The 27,300-nt window shown below is 48.8% G+C and overlaps 1 protein-coding gene across 1 annotated transcript in view; it reads left to right on the top strand.

Moving 5' to 3' along the window:
- The window catches only part of boc (BOC cell adhesion associated, oncogene regulated), a 32,314-nt gene extending 7,874 nt beyond the window's left edge, over positions 1–24,440 (top strand). The window contains exons 2-18 of the mRNA XM_079755225.1: positions 4,177–4,302; positions 4,664–4,942; positions 8,897–9,043; positions 10,138–10,281; positions 10,789–11,082; positions 14,504–14,782; positions 15,597–15,787; positions 16,511–16,676; positions 16,843–16,911; positions 18,975–19,184; positions 19,738–19,913; positions 20,256–20,478; positions 20,738–20,911; positions 21,848–22,074; positions 22,295–22,365; positions 22,821–22,972; positions 23,146–24,440. Of these exons, the coding sequence (XP_079611351.1) occupies positions 4,194–4,302; positions 4,664–4,942; positions 8,897–9,043; positions 10,138–10,281; positions 10,789–11,082; positions 14,504–14,782; positions 15,597–15,787; positions 16,511–16,676; positions 16,843–16,911; positions 18,975–19,184; positions 19,738–19,913; positions 20,256–20,478; positions 20,738–20,911; positions 21,848–22,074; positions 22,295–22,365; positions 22,821–22,972; positions 23,146–23,348 (3,114 nt within the window). The 5' untranslated portion in view covers positions 4,177–4,193 and the 3' untranslated portion in view covers positions 23,349–24,440. The remainder of the gene's footprint in view (positions 1–4,176; positions 4,303–4,663; positions 4,943–8,896; positions 9,044–10,137; positions 10,282–10,788; positions 11,083–14,503; positions 14,783–15,596; positions 15,788–16,510; positions 16,677–16,842; positions 16,912–18,974; positions 19,185–19,737; positions 19,914–20,255; positions 20,479–20,737; positions 20,912–21,847; positions 22,075–22,294; positions 22,366–22,820; positions 22,973–23,145) is intronic.
- The last annotated feature ends 2,860 nt before the right edge of the window (positions 24,441–27,300 follow it).

Below are 27,300 nucleotides of genomic sequence, written 5' to 3'. Positions count from 1 at the left end.
GAACTCCCCCTCACACACAAACACACACGCACGCGCCCCGCAGAACACTCCCAGTGAGCAGGCCGCCGCTCTTTCCTCCTGCTCGCCTGCCAGTTGACATCCCCTCTATTAATTTGAGTCGTCGTTCTGCTTTTTCAGTCAACCCCTCCAACCCCTGCTTACCCCCACCCACCAACACCAAACCCACCCAAAAAAAGAGCCCTCTGCCCATCTCACATCAATCCCTCCAGGACCCCCCCTCCCTCTCCACTCTCCTCCTGGGGCCATTCAGGAGGGCCCATCAGCTCTTCCCCGGGCCCTTCAGAGAAGCGTCTCCCTTTTCTCCGGGGGTCCGCGAGGGTCTTTGTCCGCGCGCCGGCTCACTGCTTTACAATGACTCTCCACTCTATTAAGGTGCGTTCTGCCTGTTAGCGTCGCCAGGGGCAACCCGCCTCCCGCATGGCAGCTATGCAGCGTGGCATTGTGGGGCCGCGGGCCCCGAGCAGGGGGGGAGGGGGAGGGCGGTCGACCCCCCCGTCCCAACCCGGCACTCCTCACACTTGACACCGCATGTGTTTATCTAAAAGGGGGGGGGGGGGGCTTTGTGGTGTTTGGAGAACCTCAAGAAGGGGGAGGAGGGGGGTAAAAGGATGTAAAACCAGGGTGCAGGGGGAGAAACGGAGATGGGGGGGTGATAAATATTCAACAGTTCAGCTTCTCAGAAGAGGTTGCGGCCCTTCCCCGCCCCAACGGGGCCCAGATGGAATGTGAGCATGCTGGAGGAGGCTCCAGTCTGATTTTATCCAATTAGCAAGGTTGTCAAAATGAATTTATCCACGGAGGCAGGGGACAATGTGGGCCCCGGAGGAGGGCACAGGGGCCCTCAGTTCCTTTGGCCTGAGCACTGACTCACAATGAACTTTTATCTCAGGTCTCTCGCTCACTTTCTCCCTGTCTTCCTCCGTCTCTCTCTCACTCTATTACTCTCTCATTCTATCTGTTACCAACTCTTACTCTCTCATTCTGTCTCACTCTCTTCCCCCCTCTCCCTCTCTCTCTCTCTCTCTCTCTCTCTCTCTCTCTCTCTCTCTCTCTCTCTCTCTCTCACTCTTTCATGTCTTTCCCTCTCTCTTTCTCAAGACACCCTCTCTGAGGCTGGCATTGGAAAGAATGTCTGTTTAACTTAAAGCACACACACAAACACACACACGCACGAACGCACACACACACACACACACACACACACACACACACACACACAGAGTCATGTCTCTGCAACAGAATTACCAAGCATGCACACACACACACAGAAACAGACACACAGAGACCAAACAGTTCAGTTGGCACATAAATCAGCAAGTTAGCTCTGTTTTATATCAGTATGGCTGCAGCAAGAAGTCTCTCTTTCCCTCTGCCGCTCTCTCTGTCTTTCCTTGTCTCTGTCACTGTCTCTCTCGGCCTCTTCTTGTCTCTGTCTCTCTGTCTCTCTCTTTCTCCGTTTTGGGGGACAAAACTGCAGGGTGGTCGATGGAAACACTGGGATGTAAGACCCTGGGCCAAACGTTTTCTTTCCTGTTTGAAGCCCAGAGTGATTGAAGGTGCCAGGTCTTCTGGACCAGACGTTGGCACTGCTTGGCAAGCGCTGTGGATATAGTCAGCCTCTTCTTACTCCTCCTCCATCTTTCGTTCTCCCTCCTGTCATATTGGTTTGTGTAAAACACAAGAGAAAAAAGCTAAAGGAAATGTCAGAGTCTAAACATGCAAAACGAAGCTGGGAAGGCCATTTGGGGAGCCGTAATCCAAAGTATTTCATAGTAACTTGAATAAGTAGTACCTCCCACCTTACCATGTTAATGCTTTACACATAGCCTGATGTCTTCTGTTCCACAGGCTTGTTAGCTATTAGCAAAAACACAACCCCAAGGCCCGCTTCATGTGTGTGTCTGCCCACGTTTGGTCGGGACACCGGCGTGCGGTCTCTCTTTCAGGGTTTAGCGACTCTCGCGCAGGTGCTGCATGTGGTCACACATGTCTGCTAATGGCTTGTGTCTATACAGCCAGGGGCCGCGGAAGCCACAAATGGCTACCGCTGGAGAACCTGGGAGCGAACAGAGTGTCATCTGTTGGCTTTTCCAGCCTGTTTGTTTGTTTAGCTGATGTCTGGGCCAATTCTAGTAATTTGAATGAGAGTAACTGATGGAATGAATGAAAAGTTAGCATCTCATTAGTAAATTGCTGCTTTCAGCTAGTTTTCCTACTAGTTTTTTAGCTAGTTTTCCCTAGCTAGTTTTCCCAGCTAGTTTTTCCCAGCTAGTTCTCCTCTCTACTTTTCCTAGCTTTAGCAATTTGTTTTTCCGCCCATCAGCTCATTGGTTTGTTTTTAATATATGTTCCTGGCATCCTACCCATCTTTGCTGGTGCCATTAGATGATGATGACGATGATGAACAGGCACTGTAATAGTTTCCATTCTCAGTTTTGGCTCCGCTGTGTCTGTTTGTCTCAGTTTGTGTGCTGCAGTATGTGTGTGTGTGTGTGTGTGTGTGTGTGTGTGTGTGTGTGTGTGTGTGTGTGTGTGTGCGTGTGCGTGTGTGTGTGTGATAATTCAGATATGGAGCAGTTAGTTCGAAAGCGAGCAGCCTGATTGTCAGTCACTCCTATCTATTGTAACACAAGATCTGGGGAAATATGCGGTGGAGGGAGAGAACATTTTACAAAATGTTGTATTTTTCCACGTGTTGGATGCAGCATAATATAATCCCATGGGCGGGAGCATTTTGACTACATATACACATGAGGGAGAGAGAGAGAGAGGGAGAGGGAGAGTGAAAGAGAGAGAGAGATAGGGAGAGAGGGAGAGGGAGAGAGAGAGAGACCACCCTCCTTATCCTGACGGGAAGTTGTTAGTTTAACCTGACAGGAAAGAATTTCGGAGACTTGGCCTCCTCCTCCTCCTCCTCCACGTTTCCATTAACTGTTAATAGGCCAACCGTTACCATAATAACTCTATGTCGCTTTGCCTCTCAGTCTCAGTCTCTCTCGTTCTCTCTCTCCCTATATCTCTATCTCTCTCTCTGTCCCTCGGCCTCTCCCTGTCTCTCTCTCTCCCTCATGTGTATATGTAGTCAAAATGCTCCCGCCTCAGTGTACCCAAAGTAAGGTCCGCTGGTACAACACACAGGATTCTCTCCTTAGTGGTGCTTTGTAGCATGAATGCAGCCTGTGTGTGGATCACCCCCCCCCTCCCCTCCATCTACCTGGATCCATTACACCTGAGTGGCGGCTGGTCTGAGGGGCAGAATGCAGGCGCCCCTTCTGTGGAGCTCAGACTTGACGTGCACAGGTAGGGGAGGGGCGAGGGCGTGGGAGGAGGGGTGAGGGCGAAGGAGTAGGGGGGAGGTAGGGGTAGGGGGGTGTAGAGATGGGGGCAGACCGGGGGAGAGAAGAAAGGCCTTGTTTGTTCTTCACTCTGGCTCACCTGGCACAAGGTTTGTCCCCAGCACACACACACATACACACGCGCACACACACGCGCGAACAAACACACACACACAAACAAACACACACACACACACACAAACAAACACACACACACAAACAAACTTACACACTCACACTCACACACATAAGACACGCCACACACAACGTGTGTGTTTGTCAACATGGTTGTACAGAAGAGAAACCCCTGGCTGTGTAGCCAGTAGCCACCCCTTCCTGCGTTCCTTCACAGTCTTACTGTCACATACAGGAGGTGTACAGGTGTGTACCGTACACGAGGTGTACAGGTGTGTACCGTACACGAGGTGTACAGCTGTGTACCGTACAAGAGGTGTACAGGTGTGTACCGTACACGAGATGTACAGGTGTGAATTGTACACGAGGTGTACAGGTGTGCAGCGTACACAAGGTGTGTACAGGTTTGTACTGTACACAAGGTGTACAGGTGTGTAACGTGGGTGTAATGTACAAAAGGTGTACTGGTGTATACGTACATGAGGTGTACAGGTGTGTACTTTACTAAAGGTGTACAGGTGTGTACGTTACTGAAGGTGTACAGGTGTGTACCGTACACAAGGTGTACAGATGTGTACTTTACTAAAGGTGTACAGGTGTGTACCGTACACGAGGTGTACAGGTGTCTGTCTCTGTGTGTATTTGTGTGTGTGCTCCTCTAACGGTCTTCTTGTGTGTGTTTCAGGTGGCTGTGTATGGAAGATGGCCAGACGTTCAGACCGGACTCCGTGGATGAGAACCATCAGGGCTCCTGTGTTGTGCACTCTGGGCGCAGTACTGCTGTGCTGCCTGCAGGCCGCCGCCACCACCGGTTAGTCGACCAATCACGATGCAGAGCTACTGCTCCTGCCCTATCTTTTAAACCCTGGTTCTTAAAACTCTTCTTGTGTTCTGGTATTTGAAAACGTTAATATTTCCTCATAACACTCACCAAAACATTCATTTTCTGCTATTTCTTTTTAACCTGTGAGATGTGAATGTACCAGTAAAATGTTATTATCATTATTATATTTCCCGAAGTGAAACTTTATAAACAAAAAGGTAAAATAAATAAATGTACTGTACTTCGTCACTTCCAAGTTACAACGAACGGTGAGAAGGCTAGTACCAGTATGTACCCCAGCCTCCATGAGCTAACCTAACGTGCTAAACTAGCGTGCTGCCCTCCCCAGACGAGGTGCCCATGTTCTCTGAGGAGCCCCAGTCGGTGGTGCAGAAGCTAGGGGGCAGCGTGACGCTGCGCTGTAGCGCCCGCCCCGCCTCCGCCAACATCAGCTGGCGCCTGGATGGCCGCGAGGTTGGGGGGCTTGACGGGGATGCGGGGGTGGTCCTGGAGCCCGGGACCCTGCTCATCCCCGCCCTGTCCAACCGCACCGTGGGCCGGTACCAGTGTGTGGCCACGACCGCTGCCGGGGCCCTGGCTAGCATCCCCGCTAATGTCACCGCCGCAAGTAAGAGACGCCCTCAGACCCGGCACATAAAGCCAAGCACACACACACACACACACGCACACACACACACGCGAACAAACACACACACACACAAACAAACACACACACACACACACACACACACACACTCACGGACAGATGCGCGTACATGCACATATGCAAACACACACACACACACACACACACACAGCTGCACAAGTCACATTGTTTTGAGTTTCATGTCCAATGTAAATGCTTTCTGGGCCGTTTGTGGAAATCGTTTAATTTCATGATGTTTCATCAAGGCCACCATATGTAAATGGTATTATCCAGATAAAAAACACTATTTATTGGAAGCTTTTGTGGCTATCATGTATCAGCTTTTTCGAAAAGACTAGACGGCTAGATTTAAAGGCTGGTTGTTTGTCCATGTCCGCTAGCAGGCCAGTGATTTAGCTGTTAGCCCACTAGCACAACAGTTACAACTTTCCTTGAGCAGCGTAAGCACATAATTACCATTACGGCCCCGCAGAGCGTCTCCACAGCCCTCCGCTGAGTTATCCTCCACAGCAGACATTACTCTGGTGGAGAGAGAGAGAGAGCGAGAGAGAGAGAGAGGGGCTGATTGGAAATGCACCAGGGGACAGAGCACACAGAGAAAGGGGTGGAGGGGGGCCCAGGGTAACATGAACCCGTCCTAGAAAAGGGACCTCGGGGCCGGACGGACCAGTCAGACCGGGGGTTGAGGGACTGTGGCTGAGGCCCCCCCTCACCGGACCCACTGTCCTCCAAAACACCGCATTCCTCCCAGCAGGGCCCGACAGCAGTGTCCGACAGCAGGGCTGCCACAAATTATGACCCCGTAATTGTTCAGAGGGCTGTATGGATGAAGATTCACACATCTGAAGATACACAAACCCACACTGTGTGTGTATTTGGTATTGTGCTAGATTACGTGTGAGTATGCATGAGTGTGTGTGGGTTTGTTGGTTGGACAGGGCATGCAGACATTTGAAACTGGCCAAGTGACCATTTTGTATGTGTGTGAGAAGTTGTTTTGTGTGAAACGCTGTCGGTTTGAGGGTGTGTTGAATGGTGTTCCAGTCAAAAGCTGCTGCGAAATGAATAACCACCAGAGAAAGGCTCCACTCATTGTTCATGTGTGTGTATGTGTGTGTCTATCTACTGTATGTGTGTGTGTGTGTGTGTGTGTGTGTGTGTGTGTGTGTGTGTGTGCGTGCGTGCGTGCGTGCGTCCGTGCGTGCGTGTTTGTTTTGTTGGGTGTTTGTGACTAAAGGTTGGACGGTGTGTCTGGATCATCTGTCCCCAAGGCTGGAGCAGCATTAGGCCTCAGTCAGCCTCAGTCCTGCTGGAGGCCTGATGCTGACAGCACAGCCTCCTGCACTAAGGCCCTCTGTACAGAGAGAGAAAGAGAGGGGGGAGAGAGAAAGAGGGGGGAGAGAGAGAGAGAGACAGAGACAGAGCGAGTGAGAGAGCGAGAGTATCGCAGAATCTCTTTGATATGCATCTGTGTAACCTCACTTCACAACGCTGTACAGTTGATACGTAGATATAAACACACACACGGACACAGACATGCACACAAGCACACACACATACACAGACAAATTGTAATACACGATAAGATACACACACACAAACACACACATTACTCATGTACATCCACACACACATTAAGATGATGAACGCAGGACTGGCGGTATTTAAGTGGCCCTGCTGCCTAGCGGCCGTGGTGGGGGAGGTCCCTGCTATACACACCATCAATCCTCCTCTACACACCCAGCAGGGGGCTGCCAGCACACACACACACACGCTAACGTACACACGCACACGCATGCAAACACACACACACACACGCATACACACACACACACACACACACAGGCACACGCAAACATACACACACACACTCACAAGGAGCTCCTACGACGTGAACACACCTGAGGCCCACCTATGCAGGGTTGTTCCTGTAAAGAATGCAGGAGCCGAGGGGAGAGGGAAGGGAGGGGGTGAAGTGAGGGAGGGGAGAGGGAGGGGGGTTAAAAGGTGTAACAGGAGGAATGTTTTGGGAGAAGAAGTGGGCTGGAGGAGAGGAGAGGAGGAGAGGGAAGGAGAGAGAGGAGGGCAGGCAGGGGGTAGCTGTAAAAACAGGACCTGATTGATTTAGCAAATGGAGCGTCTCGGGGTCTCGGCCAGGCTCCGCCCACACACTCACACACACACTCACACTCACATTAACACACTCACAACAACACACCTACAAACACACACACACACTCACACATACACACACACACACACACACACACACACACACACACACACACACACACCACACACAAATGCGGTCAGGCACTCAAAAACATTTGCGTCCTCGCATGGGATGTCCTTGAGGACTCGGAAAAGACTTGTGGTGTGTGTATGTGTGTTTCAGTGTGTGTATTTGTGCACATGTGTGCGTGTACATGTGTGTGTGTCGTTAGCAGTGGCACTTGTCCCTCAGAAGGAGACCTTCCACATGTATGCTGAATGCATTAGCTATGGCCGCCTGGCTCCACCCTACATGCTACAGCAGTTCACTCTATATATTTTGTTTTTGGTAAATTACATTTGGCAGTTAGACACACGATGTCCTCAGCCCAACTCTCCCAGTACACTGAGCTCTCCTCATGACGCTGTATAACCGGCCTCTTGCCTATTTGCCAACTTTAATCCCTGCCAAGTAAAATAAGTCTGCCATCGCACCTTTGGAAAGAATGGACTGCGGCCATGTTTGTCAGGAATAAATCAACCGGGCCTGTGTGGACATTTAATTAGGGTCTGACTTCTACCATTTTTCATTTCACCATCACACTCCTGCACGACCCCAACATTTTTTAACTTGTTCGCTTACACTCTCTCTTTCCAGCGTCTTTCCCTCCATTCCTGATGTAGCCCCCTACCCCCTCTCCCCCCCCCCCCCCACAGTTACTTTACATGCTAGTCTTTTAAATGGACGGCTCTCTATTACTTATTTTTTTCCTTCTCAGGCCATTTCCTCCCAAACCATCTTATATCCTATCTTATCTTTCCCTGAAACTCTAGTCGATGGACACCTCTAACCTTTGACCCCCCGCGGCCAGGCCTCCGGGCCCCATTGGGGGGGGGGGCAGGGGTCAGGGGTAATGTCTGTGCGGTGCAGACTATGTGTCTGCAGGGGGGAGAGGGGGGTTATCTGTAATCCCACTCCCTGTTCCCACAGAACCAGTCACTGAGGCTAATGCCAGCCATGCTAGCCTTAGACCTGCCACAGCTCCCAGCTCAACTGTTCATGACCCACTCTGCTCTGTGCATTCTCATTGGCATTGTACTTCTGATGAATACAAAAAACTGTGGATTCAGTTCAGTTCAGTTTTTATTTGTCATTGTTACAGAATAACAACAAAACAAAAAGTTGGAGCAAAACAAAGACAGGCATGTAGTTTTCCACCAATTAATACATTTATACATAATTTAATCTCCATGAATCAATTAATCAATCTCCCAGTATTTTACACATAATAACTACTAGATTATATGTCAACTACATCAACTACAATTCCCAGAGCACCAGAAACCTCAATAGATTGAACCAGTGGAAGAGTGAACCATGGCTCAGGGTCAACTGGGTTAGGGCTAGAAAAGTGTTCCCTTTGACAGTATGATGGCTCACTCAGAGCAAAGGCAATCTAATTCAAGTGAGGACATTGAAGGAGAACCTGATTCCAAGCACATGCAGTTTGTTCATAGTTCATCTCTCTATAATAAAAATCAATCATGTTTTTATTTGTTTTAACCTTTGGTGTATATCTATCCACAGTGGATAGATATATCTATGACATCAACAGATCTCCATGTAGACTCACCCTGTCCTCCTCCAGAGCAGCTCTCTGTGTTGTATCTGGATAGTAAAGTTGACTCCCTGTTCTCCTCCAGAGCTGCGGGACTTTGAGCCAGACGCCCACCAGGACATCGAGGTGGACGAGGGCAACACGGCCGTCATCCAGTGCCACCTACCTGAGAGCCAGCCCAAGGCCCTGGTCCGCTACAGCGTCAAGCAGGAGTGGCTGGAAACGTCCAAGGGTAGGACTATGTTCACTCTATTTATATTTAAAAATTATCCAAAATGTATTCATAGCGAATAGTGGGGAAAAGCCAATATTCACGGAGCCTGAGGTGAATAATTGTTTTAGTATATACTACACGTGAACGCTCCAAGAAATAAACAAGGTAACACTTTTTGCCGGGATTTATTTGTTTTTATTAGCGGTTTATTTGTTTTTAATAGAGTGATGAAACGGCCGTCACACGCGCTCAAACAATATCCCGAGTTTGAGATCTCAATCATGGGATATTGCCAAATATCCAGAGATAGCGAGCCAATCAAATTGCGCCATCTTAGGGGGTTCACGTTTAACACATACTAATGATTCATATCAATTGAAATTGGGTTGACCATCGACACCAGTGGGGTTCTGAAGGTTCTGTTTGATGATGATGTGTGATGAAGTCTTTGTCACCCCGTCTCTGTCTGTCAATCTTTCTTTCTTTTTCTCTTTATCTCTCTCTCCCTCTCCCTGCCCCTCTCCCTCTCTCTCTCTCCCTCCCCTCCCCCTCGCTCTCCCCCCCCCTTTCTCCCTCCCCCTATCTCCCTCCCTTTTCCTCTCCCTCCACCTCTACTCTCTTTCCCTCCCTCCCGCTCTCTCCCTCCCCCTGTCTCCCCTATCTCTCTCCTGGAATGCTCTAATCCCTTTATCGGGCCGTTGCGGCGAGCAGCCGGTGATAAGGGCCTTATCTGGGGGATGTTGAAACATGGGAGGACCCGTGTTTATTTGGAAACCATTTATTTCCCTGGCTTATCAGCAACAACAAAATAGCCAGCCATCTGTGGGCTGGTGGGGCTTCTGCCGAAGCCTGGGGGCAGAGGGTGGGGGTGTGTGTGTGTGTGTGTGTGTGTGTGTGTGTGTGTGTGTGTGTGTGTGTGTGTGTGTGTGTGTGTGTGTGCGTGTGTGTGTGTGAATAACATTACAAACAACACAATAGCATCTAGATGATTGTCCTACAAAAAAACATAATGCATAATGACACAATGTCGTCTTGGTACAAATTATTATTTCTAGTATATCAAAGCCTCCTTGACCATTAAAGTGCTTGTGGTTGTGGTTCTGGTCCCCCAGGGAACTACCTCATCATGCCGTCAGGTAACCTGCAGATCGCCAACGCCACGGAGGACGACGCCGGGCCCTACAAGTGCGCCGCCTACAACCCTGTCACCCAGGAGGTCAAGACCTCCGCGACGGCCGACCGCCTCCGCATCCGCCGTGAGTCTCCTGCAGACACGGGCCAATGCACACACGTGTGCATCAGGCACAAACACATTGATGGAGCATCGCTTTGAGGAGCGCTTTCGTTTTAGCTAACAATATTTAGTGATGATGGACTCAAAGTTAAGAGTCAAATCATTTTTGACTCTCAACTTATAAAGCAGTCTCATGACTGCTTTTTCACATGTTTGAATGCCTTCAAACATCTTTGCAATTGGGGGTAAGGGGCTTTGCCCGGATACGGGTCATTTCGGGATGAGGTTTAGTCATTATCTATGTTCGAATGATGGAACATAATGATATGATAGCCCTATCATTGGCAGTATTATGAACGTTACAAACTGGGTGTCGCTGGTGACACTGTTGTGATCTACAGCAACAAGGGCCGCCGATCTTTGAGATCTTTAAATCACGTTGGAACAACATATGGGTCGCCTGCAACATTTCTCAAAACCTCACGGGTCTGAAGTTGACGATCACCTTCGATCCGACCCCCTCCCCCAGGCGCCACCCCGGAGGCGGCCCGCATCACCTACCCCCCCGCGGCGCGCTCCATCAAGGTGACCAGGGGCCAGCGGCTGGTGCTGGAGTGTGTGGCCGGCGGCGTCCCGGCTCCGCTGGTCACCTGGGCCAAGGACGGTCAAGACCTGCGTCGCCATAACAACACACGCTTCCTGCTCAGCAACCTGCTGATCGATGCGGCCGGCGAGGGCGACTCGGGCACCTACGTGTGCCGCGCCCACAACGGCATGGGCTCGCCGCGGCAGGCCGCCGTGCTGTACCACGTGCAGGTGTTCGGTGAGCGCCCGCCCGCGATGGGGCTGTGGGGGATTGTGTTTGTGTGTGGCAGAGGTGGACTGGGTGTGTGTGTGTGTGTGTGTGTGTAGCAGAGGTGGTCTAGGTGTGTGTGCGTGTGTGTCTGTGTGTATGTGTGTGTTTGTGTGTAGCAGAGTGGTCTAGGTGTCTGTGTGTGTGTGTGTGTGTGTAGCAGGAGGTGGTCTAGGTGTGTATGTGTGTGTGTGTGTGTTTGTGTGTGTGTACCAGGAGGTTGTTTAGGTGTGTTTGGGAGTGTGTGCATGTGTGTGTCTGTGTGTATGTGTGCGTGTGTGTGTGTTTGTGCGTGTGTGTGTGTTTGTGTGTAGCAGAGTGGTCTAGGTGTCTGTGTGTGTGTGTGTGTAGCAGGAGGTAGTCTAGGTGTGTGCGTTTGTGTGTGTGTGTGTAAATGTATACAGAAGATTAGATATATGAATGTATATAAATATATATATATTTTTATATGCATATAGAATTGCTAAGTATATATCGTTATACCTCAGTACCAAGTTTTATTCATCATCAACTATGAGACACGCAAACAAGATACTTAAATATCAGGTTGTGTTATTAAAACAGGAGTTAGTTAGTGTTGTTTGGCTACAATTTATGTCGTTTTAAAGGTTTGTTGGAAAAGGCTTCCCTTTTACACTCTTCCCAGACTCCCACTCTCACTCTGGGATAATTTATCTCTCTTCCAATACTTAAAGATGAACTGAAATAATCAACATCGATAACGTGTTAGTTATGACCATTATAAAAAAAATGACACTAAAAAAAATATTTAAAAAATCAATATATAGCTTTTTTTAGCAATAAAAGAAAATGCGTCTTTTAGTATTAGAGCGCCGATGACGTCACTGGCATGGTAGGACTAGGTCGTTGCTGCAGACACGCGAACGTCTTCTACACTCCACGGCGGAAAAAAGTGATTTTAATATGGCTGGTTACGCATTTGAACCTGTGAGGGACATGCTTGTAGTGTCCGACTGCCACCCGGTGGAGAGGGATCAATTTCAGGCTCCAGCTCCACCTTCGGATCGTGTGGGTGTGACTGTTGTGCGTGTGGGTGCTGCCGGAGCATGGACACTGCCATTGAATCAATCTGCTGCTGAGAGGTCCCGGTCAACCTTGACCATCTAATGGTGGGATTAGGTTGCATAACCATGCATAGGGCATTTCGGATGCTGTGCGGCAAGAGAGAGGTTTTCGAAGTGGCCATGCTCTCTCAAAGGGACGTCCGAGCGGAGACACTGGAGCGCCCCATAAATAGCAACCAAGTAACAACGCGAAAACGACCTTTCTCCCTCCGTTTTCCTTTGATGCGTTTCAGGAATATCTCCATAAAGACGGACTCATTGCGGAAACGCAACGAGCTGTACAAACGCTGTAGTACCTACATATTCAAGGCGCTGGTTCTCCACAAAAAAAAGTGGAGCGCATCAAGCCTGCGCGCTGTATAAAAACATTCAAGTCGAGGAGGGGATAGTAGTTGTTTAACCTTTTAGATTGAGTAGAAATACTTTTTAATGTAGTTAGTAATTAAATTGACCAAGGGGCTGTATCTAAAGCTACAAAAATAATACAAAAAAATACCTGTAACTTTCAACGCAACTCTAACATCGCTTCAGGCGTCCACACGAATCCTAACACGAAACCGCACAGGTCCGGTTTTATTTGAAACCACCCTGGGTCCATGGACCTTTTAAAGAACATGGTTTATTATCTGCCTAATAACATGGTTATTAAAGACATGGTTTCACAAAAAAATCGGCTCCAGGTGGACGGGTCCTGAAAGACATGTTAGATGCACTTTTGGAGATACATCCGCGGATGAGCATAGATGCAAGGCGGATTCCAGAGTGTCACGTTAACTTTAGGTGGATGTTGTAGGTTTACTTTCTGGTGGATGTTGATGGATATTGCACAGATGGATATTGCACAGATACATCTTACTATGAGACTACTTCTTCGAGTTTAACTCCCTCTGCATCAGCAATCGGCTAGTCGGCAAACATCAGGGTGAGTAGAAAGGGACATTTGTTGAACTTCTGTTTACAGACCCGCCGTGGTTTAATTAGCAGCTTGGAAACATAGATCTGTGATATCGTCGGAGTAATAGTTTATACACTTTACGGTCGGAGTGCTAGCTTGTGGAGATTGACATGACAGGGGCTATCTGAGGGTTAGTCCGTTTTAAGGCTGCCAGCCATGTATTAAGGGCTGGTTTCCTATTCAAAGGTAGACTGTGGAAATGTATTATTACCCCAGCTGCCTTGGCCCTATATAATTCATTACTGCAGCCAGAGGCAATGCAATAAGATGATCCTCCTGTAGACCTGGTTGTTCGCTTGTCCGTAGCCATTTCAGCGAGCCTCAAAGCCTGACTCATTCCCTGCTATGGCTGCTAGAGCCACAGAGTAGGAGTAGGTTACCATGCCAGTGACGTAGCTGATTGTTGAAATCCAACATGGCGGCGCCCTGTTGGAACACTTTCACCGTACAATTTAATACCTTTCAGCAAGTTCAGCCATTTTTTGTTATTGTACCAATGAGAAGGCAGACAGAAGTCAAGCGCTAGGCTGCAGTTTGGCAGAGACAGGGCTTCATGTGTGTACTGGCGCTGGGGCATGCTAGCTTAACCGGTCCCCCACCCCCCGGCGGGGTTGATTGCCCCTCGTTATAGATGACTGTTTTCCCAGTGATTCGCTGTGTTTGTGTTTGTGAGTGTGTAAGTGTCCCCCGTGCATGAGAGGGAGAAAAAGCGAGCGAGAGGGAGAGTTGGATGGAAAGAGAAAAATGAGAGAAGGAGCAGAGAGAGAGAGAGCGGGAAAAAGGGAGGACAGAAAACAAATACAAAAGAGGCAGCGAGCTAGAGAGAGGGGCGCTGCGCAGGCGTGTGTGTATGTGAGTGTATGTGTGTGTGTTGCGGGCTTGTTCTTGCTCCAGCTGGTCTTAATTAGAACCAGAGAGCTCTAATGAGCTCTGTCTCTACCCTGATTCACAGGCAGCCAACCATCAACTGGCTAGCCCAGCCTCGCCTGCCTCCCCCTGCCCCATACGCATATGTGCTTAACCACACATACACACGCACACACACACACACACACACACACACACACACACACACACACACACACAACAGATGCATGGACATGCACACATTGTGCCTATACTTGCCAGGTTTGAGTGGTGGATACGTACACCCACTTACTTATATGCACTCAATGTGTTCCGCTTGGAGACCTGCCCTGTTGGAATACTCTGATCTATTGAAAATGTCACTATGTAGCACGCACACACATGCACACACACACACACACACACAATCCTAACCACTTGTATATGCACTGCACACGCATACTTTGCTTCCTCCTGCCCTAAGCCTGGTCTCTCCCCCCCACAGAGCCCCCCCAGGTGACGTTGGAGCTGCAGCAGGAGCAGGAAGAGGCGAGACAGGGCGAGACGGTGCGCTTCAGCTGCCAGGCGCGGGGCAAGCCGGCGCCCGCTGTGGTGTGGCTGCACAACGCCCGGCCCCTGGCCCCGTCGCCACGGCACCGCGTCACGGCCCGTGCCCTGCGAGTCCTCAACGTGGGCCCCCTGGACCAGGGCCTCTACCAGTGCATGGCCGAGAACGGCGTGGGCAGCGCACAGGCCTCCGCCCGCCTGGTCACCGTGCCGACGGGTGAGTGTCCTTAGGAGCCGATCGACATGTATCAACTTTATAACTACCATAACCATAAGCAACCCTAACTTATAAACACTAAATATCCCTGATAAACATAACCAACCATAACCTAAATTAGCTATTACCATCTAGATAAACCACATTACCTGACCAAAAACAATCAATTTAAACTGTATAACTCATAACCCTAGCCTATATAAACTATGTAACTCTACCCTAAGCCTCTTTCACACGCAGGTAAATTACTGGGATAACCTTCCAGGCACAGCAAGTGATTTTCACTATCATAGCAAAGCATGACTAGAGAGGGATCGCCAGCAGGAGGCGGTACTGAGCCGTTCTTGACGCCAGCAGGGGGCGGTACTGAACCCTTCTGGAGGCCAGCAGGGTGCGGTACTGAACCCTTCTGGAGGCCAGCAGGGGGCGGTACTGAACCCTTCTGGAGGCCAGCAGGGGGCGGTACTGAACCCTTCTGGAGGCCAGCAGGGGGCGGTATTGAACCCCTCTGGAGGCCAGCAGGGGGCGGTACTGCAGCTTTATGGAGGCCAGCCCCCTTCAGAGAAGCCGACTAAGAGCAGCTTCATTACTTTGGAACCAGTCTCAAAATCTTCTTGAAAAAAGGAGCTTGTCTGCAAACAAAGAAGCTGTGTTGATATTGTTATCGAACCTCCACAAGGCATATCGCAGATTGACTCCTTTTCCCCTCACACTCATGCCGAGGAGGTCCTGGAACATTTCTGGGAAAGACTGGGTGTGTGAAAGGGGCTCTAAGTAAAGGACATCACTCTGATGGTCATCTGTCTATCTGCAGGGAGCCCGTCGCGCCTCAAGCCGCAGCCTAGCCTGAACTGCTCTGAGCTGCCTGGGCACATCTCCACGGCGGAGGCCCCCATCATCCTGAGCCAGCCCCGCACGGGGAAGGCCGACTTCTACGAGCTGACGTGGCGGCCGCGGGGGGATGGGGGGGCGCCCGTCCTGGAGTACATGGTCAAGTACCGGAAGGTAAGCAGATCAGGGGATGACTGCTCAGGAGGCCTGGTGTCTGTGTATCATGGGAGGCACAACAGTACAACACGCATGGTAAACATCTGACATCGGTCAGTGTAATAAAATGTCCTATCAGGTTCTATCAGGCCCTATCAGGTTCTCTCTCGTTCTATCTAGTTCTATCTCGTTATATCATGTTCTATCTAGTTCTATCTCGTTCTATGTAGTTCGATCTCGTTCTATCACGTTCTAACATGTTCTAGCCCGTTCTATCACATTCTATCACGTTCTATCAGGATCTTTCAGGATGTATCACGATATTACATGTTCCCTCACAATCTATCACAGTTTATATCTTAATATATCACATTATATCATGTTTCCTATCATGATCCTTGCTCCATTTATATTCATGAACAGCTGAATCTTATCTGAGATACACATAAGGACACACACCTATCTTGAGAACTAAGCTGAAGGTCTTTTCCTCTCTCCTCTCCTCCCCCTCTCTCCTCTTTCCTCTCCTCTCTCCTCTCCCTTCTTCTCTTCTCTCCCCTCCTTTCCTCTCCATCCCTCCTGTCCTCTCTCCTCTCCCCTCTCCTCTTCTCTCCCCTCCTTTCCTCTCCTTCCCTCCTGTCCTCTCTACTCTCCCCTCTCCCCCCCTCCTCTCTCCTCTCTCCTTTCTCCACTCCTCTCTCCTCTCCTCTCCCCTCTCTCCTCTCTCCTCCCCTCCCCAAGCTGGGCAATGCCCTGGGCGAGTGGACCATCAACCGTATCTTGGGCTCGCTCCACAAGCTGATGCTGGACAAGCTGCAGCCCGACAGCCTATACGAGGTGGAGATGGCCGCCAAGAACTGTGCTGGCCTGGGCCAGCCCGCCATGATGACCTTCAGGACCGGCCGAGGTAGGGGAAGACGCACACACGTGTGCTACACTCACCACTTTAGACACAGGATCTAAACCTTGGGTCAGTGTCACATTAATAAGTATCAAACATAAAGATATGCACCTTGACGTTGTCTGTAGTAGTTGTGGCTTCATGAGTGGATGCTGTTTGTGTTGACCTGTAGGCCGCAGGGTTCCAGGGGGTCAAAGCGACCCACCAAAGACCCCTGCCGTCCCCTTACCCAGCCTCTCCCGTGAGTCCCCCCTCCTCCCTTCTCCCTCCTCCCGCCTCCCTCCCTCCTTCCTTCCTCCTCCCTCCCCCCTCTTCTCTCTCCTTCCTCTCCCCTCTCCCCTCTCTCCTGCCTCGTCTCTCCTCCCGCCTCTCTCCTCTCTCCTCCCTCCTCACCTCCTGCTAAGCAGCCGGTCCCAACAGACACTAACCTCTAGTGTTGTACTGATGCATCCTCTCTGCTACTCTCTCCTCACCACTAGTGAGAAACACAATGTCTCCTATCTCCTCACTACTAGTGACAAACACAATGTCTCCTCTCTCCTCACCACTAGTGACTCACACAATGTTTCCTCTCTCCTCACTACTACTGACAAACACAATGTCTCCTCTCTCCTCATTAATAGTGACAAACACAATGTCTCCTCTCTCCTCACTACTAGTGACTCACACAATGTCTGCTCTCTCCTCGCTTATAGTGACAAACACAATGTCTCCTCTCTCCTCACTACTAGTAACTAGGGGTGCAACAGATCACAAAACTCATGGTTCGGATCGGGTCACGGTTTTTGAGTCACAGGTCGGATCATTTTCGGATCAACAACAACAAAAAGGTTAACAAGACAAATGTGACTTTAAATAAAATCTTCAAATGTGTGAAAACAAAATGAAGTGAAAAATTAGGTAATAATCCTGCTTCCTTTAAGCATAGTAAATATTTTTAAAAACATAAAATGAAAAATTAACTCAAGATGTCCTTGAGTTAATTTCTTTTCATTTTTTTTTAGAACAAAATTTAGAACAAAATTTAAAACAATATAAAGTGCAAACTGAGGCATTATTCCTTCTTCTTTTAAACATGGATAGTAAATAAAATAAAAAATCTGTGTCCAAAGGAAGCACAGCAGACATGGATTTACAACTTTAAATTCAGGATGTCTGCATTGCCTGGGGAGTGTTGAGTTTACACTCTCACCAGGCAATGCAGACATCCTTATCTTTTTTTTCTTTTTTCATTTCAAGTATCGTAGCGAAATACAGTTTCTGTCAGGGCATTTTGTAAATCCATTGATTTCCGTTGGAAGACTCATTGCTCAGAAACGGAAAGGGGAGCTAGTTGTAGTCTTTTCGCTCAGTTCTAGCCCTACTGTTGATACGGAGAACCGAGCGAAAAGACTACAACCAAACATAAACAGCCCCCTTTCCGTTTCCGGTCCGGTTTCCGTTTCAATGGGATTTACAAAATGCCAGCTAAACAATGACAGAAACTGTATTTTACTACGATACTTGATTAGGAACATCAACAAACACCACTAACCACTCAGTGAGTTGCACATTTCTGAAAACGAACGTTTAGGGTTTTCTTTAAGGACAGGTTTGTGAATGACCATAGCCAGCCCTTCTGAAGCAGGCAGGGGCGATTCGAAATAAGCCAAATACCCGAGACAGGACCAATAGTCAACATTTCTGTGTCAACCACTATATTTCATCCTAGACAAATCAGAAAGGGGGCTCAATGTTCTTAATACCGGAATTGTCCTTTAAACATGCGCCGATCACGTGAGCGCACAATTATTATTATTTTTTGCATAGTCAGCCGATCCGCGGATCACTTGCGTCCCAAACCGTGAGGGTTGATCCGTTGCACCACTGCTGGTGACTCACACAATGTCTCCTCTCTCCTCACTACTAGTGACTCACACAATGTCTCCTCTCTCCTCACTACTAGTGACTAACACAATGTTTCCTCTCTGCTTGTGTCACTCACTGAAGGATGAGCGCTGAGTAAGTGATTGTAAACATTTTACTGAACGCTTTTTTGAACCGTTTTTCACCTTTTTATGTCAAGATCATTTTGCATTTTTATTTTGTACGTACTCTTTGTCCTCCTGTGTCCTCGTCTGTGGTCCTGCGTCCGTGCTGAGTGTCTCTGTGTGTGCACGTCTCCTGCTGGTTCATGTTTGACCTCTCCCACACACACACACACACACACACACACACACACACACACACACACACACACACACACACACACACACACACACACACACATGTCAAGTTAACCCTCTCTCACCTCTCCCCCCACAGCCCCCGAGGCCCCGGACAAGCCCACCATCTCCATGGCATCGGAGACATCGGCATACGTGACATGGATCCCGCGCGGTAACCGGGGCTTCCCCATCAAGTGCTTCCGGGTGGAGTACAAGAAGGTGAAGAAGGCGGGGGAGGACTGGGTCACCGCCGTGGCCGAAATCCCGCCCTCACGCCTGTCCGTGGAGATCGCCGCCCTGGAGAAAGGTTCGTCCAATCACCTTGCACGCTTTGAAGTCATGAGCCCACCGTTTTTGAGAGCAAGAAACCCACGCTTTCTGCACAATTTTATACACACAAATATATATATATATATATATGTATGTATATATGTGTGTATATATATAAACAATATTATTGTGATGTGTCTAATGACTCTAGTCATTAGACACTGTAGATCATATATATATGTACTGTATATATACATATATATATATCCTTCGATATATATATACACATATATGTGTATGTTATTACAGGGAAGCATTTCTGCCTAATTGTATTCCCATGCCCCCCCTCCCCGCTCTGAATGGTCAGGATAATGACCGTTGTTATGTAACGACTGCCGTTCATCATTGTCCGATCGCAATTACAACATGTGGACTTTTACCGTAAGGCAGAAAGAAAACATGTGCAGTTGTCGATCATTAGTCATAAAGAACCTCATTCTGTTTTTTTGGGGGTCCGCCTCTATAAGCAGTACGCAGAGCACTTACCCCCCCCCACCCCCCCCCCCCCCCCCCCCCCCCCACCACCACAGGTACGTCCTATAAGTTCCGCGTGGTGGCGGTGAACGCGATTGGCTGCAGCCCCCCCAGCGCTCCGTCCAAGGCCTACACAGTGGTGGGGGGGCGGACCAACGAGAGGCCCGTGGACGGACCCTACATCACCTACACCGAGGCCATCAATGAGACCGCCATCATCCTCAAGTGGACGGTGAGAGAGACGAAAAACATGAGAGAGAAAGAGAGAGAGAGAGAGAGAGAGAGAGAGAGAGAGAGAGAGAGACCCCAGAAACTAGATGGCGCGAGAGAGAGACAGACAGACAGAGACAGCCAGGATCAGCCTTTGAGTGTAAGATTTGAGTATCACTAACTCTTCTTCCACTTTTACACATTTATTCTTCTAAGTAAAGTAACCATGACAAAAAGACCAAACAGACCCACTAATGATCCTATCTGGCTGCTGGTGTACCTGAAGTAGCCACCTTCTGGGCCGTAGGTCGACCTCCCACCCCAACCCCGACCCATAACCTCTGTTCCCCGTCCCACGGTGCAGTACGCCCCGGTGAACAACACGCCCATCTACGGCTTCTACATCTTCTACCGGCCCACGGACAGCGACAACGACAGTGACTACAAGAAGGACATAGTGGAGGGCGACCGCTACTGGCACTCCATCACCGACCTGCAGCCTGAGACCGCCTACGACATCAAGATGCAGTGCTTCAATGAGGGCGGGGAGAGCGAGTTCGGCAACGTGGTCATCCTGGAGACCAAAGGTACGGGCCTCGAGGAGCCTTCCTCAGCCTCACACTGATGGGCTTTCTGGTTGTGTTGCTGGGTTAATAACACAACACAGCAATCTCAGGTTTATGCCAAATTTAAATTATACGAACGGACTGCCACCAATAGACTGTTTTGTCACATGGTCCATCAATTAATGTTTTCCTTTCTATCTCTCTCGCTCTGTCTCTGTCTCTCTCTCTCACTCTCTCTCTCTCACTCTCTCTCTCTGTCTCTGTCTCTCTCTCCCCCAAGCTCGCCCTCATCCCCCGCGCCCCACCCCATCAGAGACTCCTCACCCCGGCCCTTCAGGTGGGGCGGTGCCGCGCCCCAGCGACCTGCCCTACCTCATAGTGGTCCTGGGCGCCTTCGTCTTCATCATCGTGGCCTTCATTCCCTTCTGGCTGTGGAGGACCTGGGCCAAGCAGAGTGAGGAGACACCAGCACATTAACCTATATATAGATAGACATATCAAATACATACTGTACTCATAGAGTGATTAATATCGATTTAATAATAATACTTAGTTTAGATTTAGATTTATAATAAAGGATCTGTAAAATAAATATCTAGCTGGGCGTCTCAGCCTCCTGGCCTTTAGCTGCTCTATATAACACTGGACGTTTCTCAAGCCCTCTAGCTGCTCTATATAACGCTGGGTGTCGCTCAGCCCTCTAGATAATCGATATAATGCTGGGCGTCTCTCAGCCTCTAGCTGCTTTATGCAACGCTGGTTGTCTGTTAGCCTCCCTCTAGCTGCTCTATATAACGCTGAGCATCTCTCAGCACCTCTAGGTGCTCTATATAACGCTGGGTGTCTCTCAGCCCGTCTAGCTGCTCTATATAACGCTGGGTGTCTCTCAGCCCCTCTAGGTGCTCTATATAACGTTGGGTGTCTCTCAGCCTCCTGGCGCTCTAGCTGCTCTGTATAACGCTGGCCGTCTCTCTAGCTGCTCTATTTAATGCTGGGCGTCTCTCAGCCTCCTGGCGCTCTAGCTGCTCTGTATAACGCTGGCCGTCTCTAGCTGCTCTATATAACGCTGGTCGTCGCTCTAGCTGCTCTTTTTAACGTTGGGTGTCTCTCAGCCTCCTGGCGCTCTAGCTGCTCTGTACAACGCTGGCCGTCTCTAGCTGCTCTGTATAACGCTGGCCGTCCCTCTAGCTGCTCTGTATAACGCTGGCCGTCTCTAGCTGCTCTATATAACGCTGGTCGTCGCTCTAGCTGCTCTTTTTAACGTTGGGTGTCTCTCAGCCTCCTGGCGCTCTAGCTGCTCTGTATAACGCTGGCCGTCTCTAGCTGCTCTATATAACGCTGGTCGTCGCTCTAGCTGCTCTATATAATGCTGGCCGTCTCTTGTTCTCAGAGCAAATGTCGGACCTGGGCTTCCTGGCCGTAGCGCCAGCGGTGTCCTCCTGCCAGTACACCATGGTACCGCTGCAGGGGAGGCCCCTGGGCCCGGGGCACTGCCCCCTGGACCCCCACAGTGGCCCCCCCCACCATCACACCAGCTGCCTCTCCAATGGAGAGTACACCCCCAACAGCGGGTACACCCCCAACGGCAAACCACACTGCCTCCCGGGGTTCCAGCAGGTGAGGACACAACAAGCTGTCTTCAATCCTCTGCTTCATTGGCAGGAGAAGTATTTATAACATCGCAACACAAGAGGGAATATATCCTTTGAACTAACGCACTGAGCAATAGGTCGTGTCGATAATAAAATATGGTTATTCATCCACATGAGACAGACCGATATGATAACTTGCTGTGAGAAGGGCATGGTGGCTAATCCTGTGTGTGTTGTGGTCTCAGGAGGAGAGGGACACGCTGCTGCCGCACCACATGTCCAACGGACACCTGCCCGCATACCACTGCACCACCAGGTACACACACCACCACACTGCCGCTCCACCTGGCACACACACCACCACACTGCCGCTCCACCTGGCACACACACCACCACACTGCCGCTCCACCTGGCACACACACCACCACACTGCCGCTCCACCTGGTACACACACCACCACACTGCCGCTCCACCTGGTACACACACCACCACACTGCCGCTCCACCTGGTACACACACCACCACACTGCCGCTCCACCGACTCTTTCACCAAAAGCATATCTTTGCTCTCTGGTTCTTTGAGATTCAAAAACAAATCAATAGCATTACCTTTATCAATGACAAACCCTTATCTACCATCTGGGATTAATTAAGGACATCTTATCTTAAACCAGGACTCTGATGAAATATTAATGTTTCTATATAAGAAATGACCAAATGTATAAATGACTAAAATGAAGTTACTAAATACTGTTTCCCTTTCCTGCCTTAGTGCCCCTGAGCACCACAGAGAGGATTTCTGCCCCTCCGACGACTCCACACTTCAGCTTTTCCACCCTTCCCATCAGCCAATCAGCGTACAGGATATAGAGGATGACGCCCACTTTTATGGGGATAACGAACCAGAGGAGCGCTTCACTAAAGGTATTGTTTCAACCCCACATATTGTGTATACATACAATGAGTTGCAAATTTAATAAATGCTATTTCGTTACAATACAGTACCATTTATAGAATTTATTTGAATAACAACGTAAAATAACATTTTGCGATGTGCTGAGGGTTGACATCTAAAGTTGCTGATTTATTTCTTCTAGACACGTCCTTCCCTCACTTGGCCCTCGAAGACGAAGGAAACTTCACCGCATCCTCCTCAGTGGCCACCACGCCGCAGTCCCAGAATGCATCGCTGGAGGAGGTAGACATGGTCCCCAGCGAGGGGGGGGGGCTCAGCAAGGGAGGGGCCCTCGTCGAGGGGGCCTTGGACGCCGAAGAGACGAGCGACTCAGCAGACGCATAAGAGAGAGAATGACCAGATATTTATTTTTGTATCACGGATATTTATATATTTATGCATTTTGTACATAAATATGTTAGTATTACCTGTACATATGTTTTATTTTCATATTGAAAAGGATTCTTTATACAAGCTTCCTCAAATGATTGAGATATTATTCTCTTTTCCTCTTGGTTCAGTGGGCCATAGGAATATATGTATATGGTGTAGGTATATATATATATATATATGGTGCAGGTACTGTATTTATATATATGGTGTAGGTAATCTATATATATATATATATATATATATATGGTCCCCAGTATTCAGCGCTCACAGGATTCCGGCTCCACATCATTCCTAAACATTTCACTGCAGACAGTATGACTCAGAGGACGTGAACACTGAGCTCTCCTCACGCTGTAGTCCTGCAGACTCAGAGGATGTGAACACTGAGCTCTCCTCACGCTGTAGTCCTGCAGACTCAGAGGACGTGAACACTGAGCTCTTCTCACGCTGTAGTCCTGCAGAGTCAGAGGACGTGAACACTGAGCTCTCCTCACGCTGTAGTCCTGCAGACTCAGAGGACGTGAACACTGAGCTCTCATCATGCTGTAGTCCTTCAGACTCTGTCTTCCTACCCCGGCTCCAGAGGTTTGTCTCTCTGTGTAGAAATAACACAAATGTATCGAGTGTCATGCGGCATTAACAAAACTTGTAACATGTGTATGCGAAGCGTCACGTTCCAGTAGTCTAGTGTTCACAGAGATTCTATATATTGTATAGTTATTTATTTTTAGCATTATGAGTCAATTTTTTACTTTTAGCATCACTTAATGGGAGAGATTCTGGAAATTTACATTTTTACAGTCGTTCATAAGCTGAAGTGGGGGCTGTCCTGAAGCATTGTTTACTGCTGGTCCCCAAACGCCCGCCGGAAGGGGAGCTCTGGCAATGTGTGGGGGCCAAGCCTCCCTGGAAATGGCAGTAAAAATAAGTATTTGCCTCTACCTGAGGTCAGCAGACACCCAGATGAAGGAGACCCCTAGTCTACATCCCTCACGAGTCTAGCCATTGCCATGGTTACGCATGCTGGAGCACTATTGCATGTAAATAAAGCTTATCAAAATGTACAGACTACTTTTTATTTTAATTCTATCGTATCACAGTTGCTTCATTAGTTGTTTGTCCAGAGTTGCTATTCGGTTCATTATGACGATTGACTTTGGGATGGGAGACAATTTACTTTCCTGAAGCATGGGTCATATATAAAAGTATTAAGACGTATAGGGTTAGGGGTCGACATGTTACCAATGTGTTCACTGTATCGCAAGACGGTTTGGATGAAAGCACACAATGGTATATATATATATATGATAATGTCAATTTTAACATACTCTTGGTTATTTTTGGGATTTCCTAAACAACATGTGAAAAGGGAAATTCTAGATATTTTCCTTTCACTTTCGACAAGTACTATAATGCTCCGGATATTCTCAAAACGTTTCCATTTAGCATGCATTGAGTGTGGCTGTAGAAGCCTGCCTTTTAAGGCCTCCATGTGGAATCGTATCCAATATGATTAAACAGAATGCTTCTATCGCCACCTAGAGGCCGTTGGTCAAATATCACAGACACAAACACATACACACCCACCTCGTTGATACATGGAAAAGGATGCTTATAAACTTCCTTAATCAATCGAACTGCTGTAGGATGACCACACTCTGGTAATTGGTGTTCTGCGGAGCGGACACCCCAGAGACGGTGGCCCCTGATGGGTTGACCTGCAGCACCTGCATGGTCTGGAGAAGGGGAAGTACTGTTGCCTGAGGCTGGGGTACAAGGGCCGGCTGAGGGAGGGGCTGGGGCTTGGGTTGAGGGATCAGGGCGGTCTGGCGATGGGGAACCACAGACGCTGGTTGCAGCACAGATGGCTGGGGTTGTGACATGACAGCAGGATGGGCCACCACAGCCGGCCGGGGAGGAACAGCACATTGGGGCTGGGTATTGGTCTGTGTGAGGAGGGCTGAATGCAGCTGTGGAAGTCTATGAACAGGCTGTGCTTGGATGTGTGTTGCAATGCTTGCCTGCTGTAAGGGTACCTGAGGTCGTATTTGGAATTGAATGGGCTGGGTAGTGGATTTGTTACCCATTGGCAAACGGGCAGCTGCTGAAGCCTCTGATTGGTGGTAGCACCCTCCAACGTAGGCATGCTCTGATAGACAGGCTGCACAGTGTTCCCTCTCAAATGGAGCGTTGTCCATGTGGTCTGTGTGCTGCTGAAACCCCCAGCCCCGAGGAGAGCTGTGCTGCTGGGGATGGACGTGTAGCTGACAGTCCTCATGGCGGTGTCTCCAGAGAATAAGGAGCCCAGCACCTCCGCCACCTCTGCAGTGGAGGAGTGGCTTCCAGCCTGGGCCACGGTGGCCCAGGCTGGAAGCCAGGCTCTGAAAATCATAGATCTCCAGACCAGGAGAAGCTTTGCATGGTCTGTGGCGAGGACTGAATACTCCATGATGAGCTCGCCTTCTTTTGGAGTTGAGAGCTGCTGTCTGTGGGGCGGGGGGCTCAGGGCGGTCTCGGGGTGCTCTGGGTTTCTGAGATGGGATGTCGGTCTGCTCAGGACCCCAATACCTGAGGGGCCTGTGCCCTCTGTCTCCAGAGACTCCTCTTCTGCTGGACACACAGAGAAAACAACAGGTATTGTAGAATGAAGCAGATACGTATCTCACATTATAATCTACAGTGGATCTAATCCTGGATCCAGCAGTCCTCCAGTTATCGCAGAACTTCTGGAGAGTTGGCACAGAGCCTGGGCTGGAAGCACAAATCTGAAGGGGCAGAGAGTTGCTTATTCCTGTTTTGGTACGAGATATTCTAACTAAGAGAAACAAATTAGCTCAAGTGATGAAGCTCTCAGTAGGGGAAGTGTATATTTTGCAGGCCTACACAGCGTTGATCTGAAACCTAGTCTGCTGGATTTCAATTCATCTATCTTTGGATCGCCTTTTTGATGTGAATGCAAATCATCCTCCTACCTGTCACTGGAAGAAAAGCAGGTAGGCGCCACTGTGGTCTGTGACACATGTAAGTCATTGTAGCACAGGCATTGGTCCTCCAGGTTGCTGGCCTCTTCCTGATAGGCCCCCTCACTGATGTTATGTCCTTGGGGCGGGTTCAAAGGTGGACATCATACGATCATCAATGACCAATCATTCAATAATCAATAATTGCTAAATAAATCTTTAAATAGTCAATAATCTATAACAAATCATCAATAACAATCATACAACAACCAATGATCATTCATACATAAACATATATCATACAATAATCAATCATCAATAACCAACCGTCAATAATCAATCATTGATAATGATAATCAATCATTCAATAATCACTCATCACTAACCAATCATCAATAATAAATCTTACAATCATCAGTAATCATTCATGCAAATACATCATACACAAAACTCTAAAGGTCCGTGCCTGTGTGCATGTGTGTGTTACCTGAGTTAACTTCAGTGCATATGTGGCTCAGTACACTAACTAGTGTGTACTTCTCCTGTGAAGGCAACACATATAACACTGAACAGTTGGCACGTCAAGACAAAAACATGTAAACACACAGTATATCTCCAGCACATTTTCTTGTTTGATCTTCCAGAGATAACCTTGAGTTAAAGGTAAGGCTGCTGTTATATTCTATATAGAGTAATAAGAAAAATGTATATCTTGCTTCATGTTACTCAATTACCTCTTTATAATAACTCTCTCCCTCTCTCTCTCTCTCTCTCACTCTCTCTCTCTCTAGTTATAAATCTTTTGAAGAGTTAGGTGATACCTTTTTCTCAATTCAGTCATTCAAAATCAACATATAGTCTTTGCCTATGTCTGTCGTAGATATTCACATCACGTGACTATACGTGAGACACTTATGAAGACTGCTAGCCAAGAGCAGGTTACA

This window comes from Pollachius pollachius (genome assembly GCF_949987615.1).
Source record: "Pollachius pollachius genome assembly, chromosome: 17".
In the NCBI taxonomy this organism is placed as follows: Eukaryota; Metazoa; Chordata; class Actinopteri; order Gadiformes; family Gadidae; genus Pollachius; species Pollachius pollachius.
The sequence above is the reverse complement of the archived record's forward strand: the minus strand, read 5'-3'. Positions and strand labels throughout refer to the sequence as shown.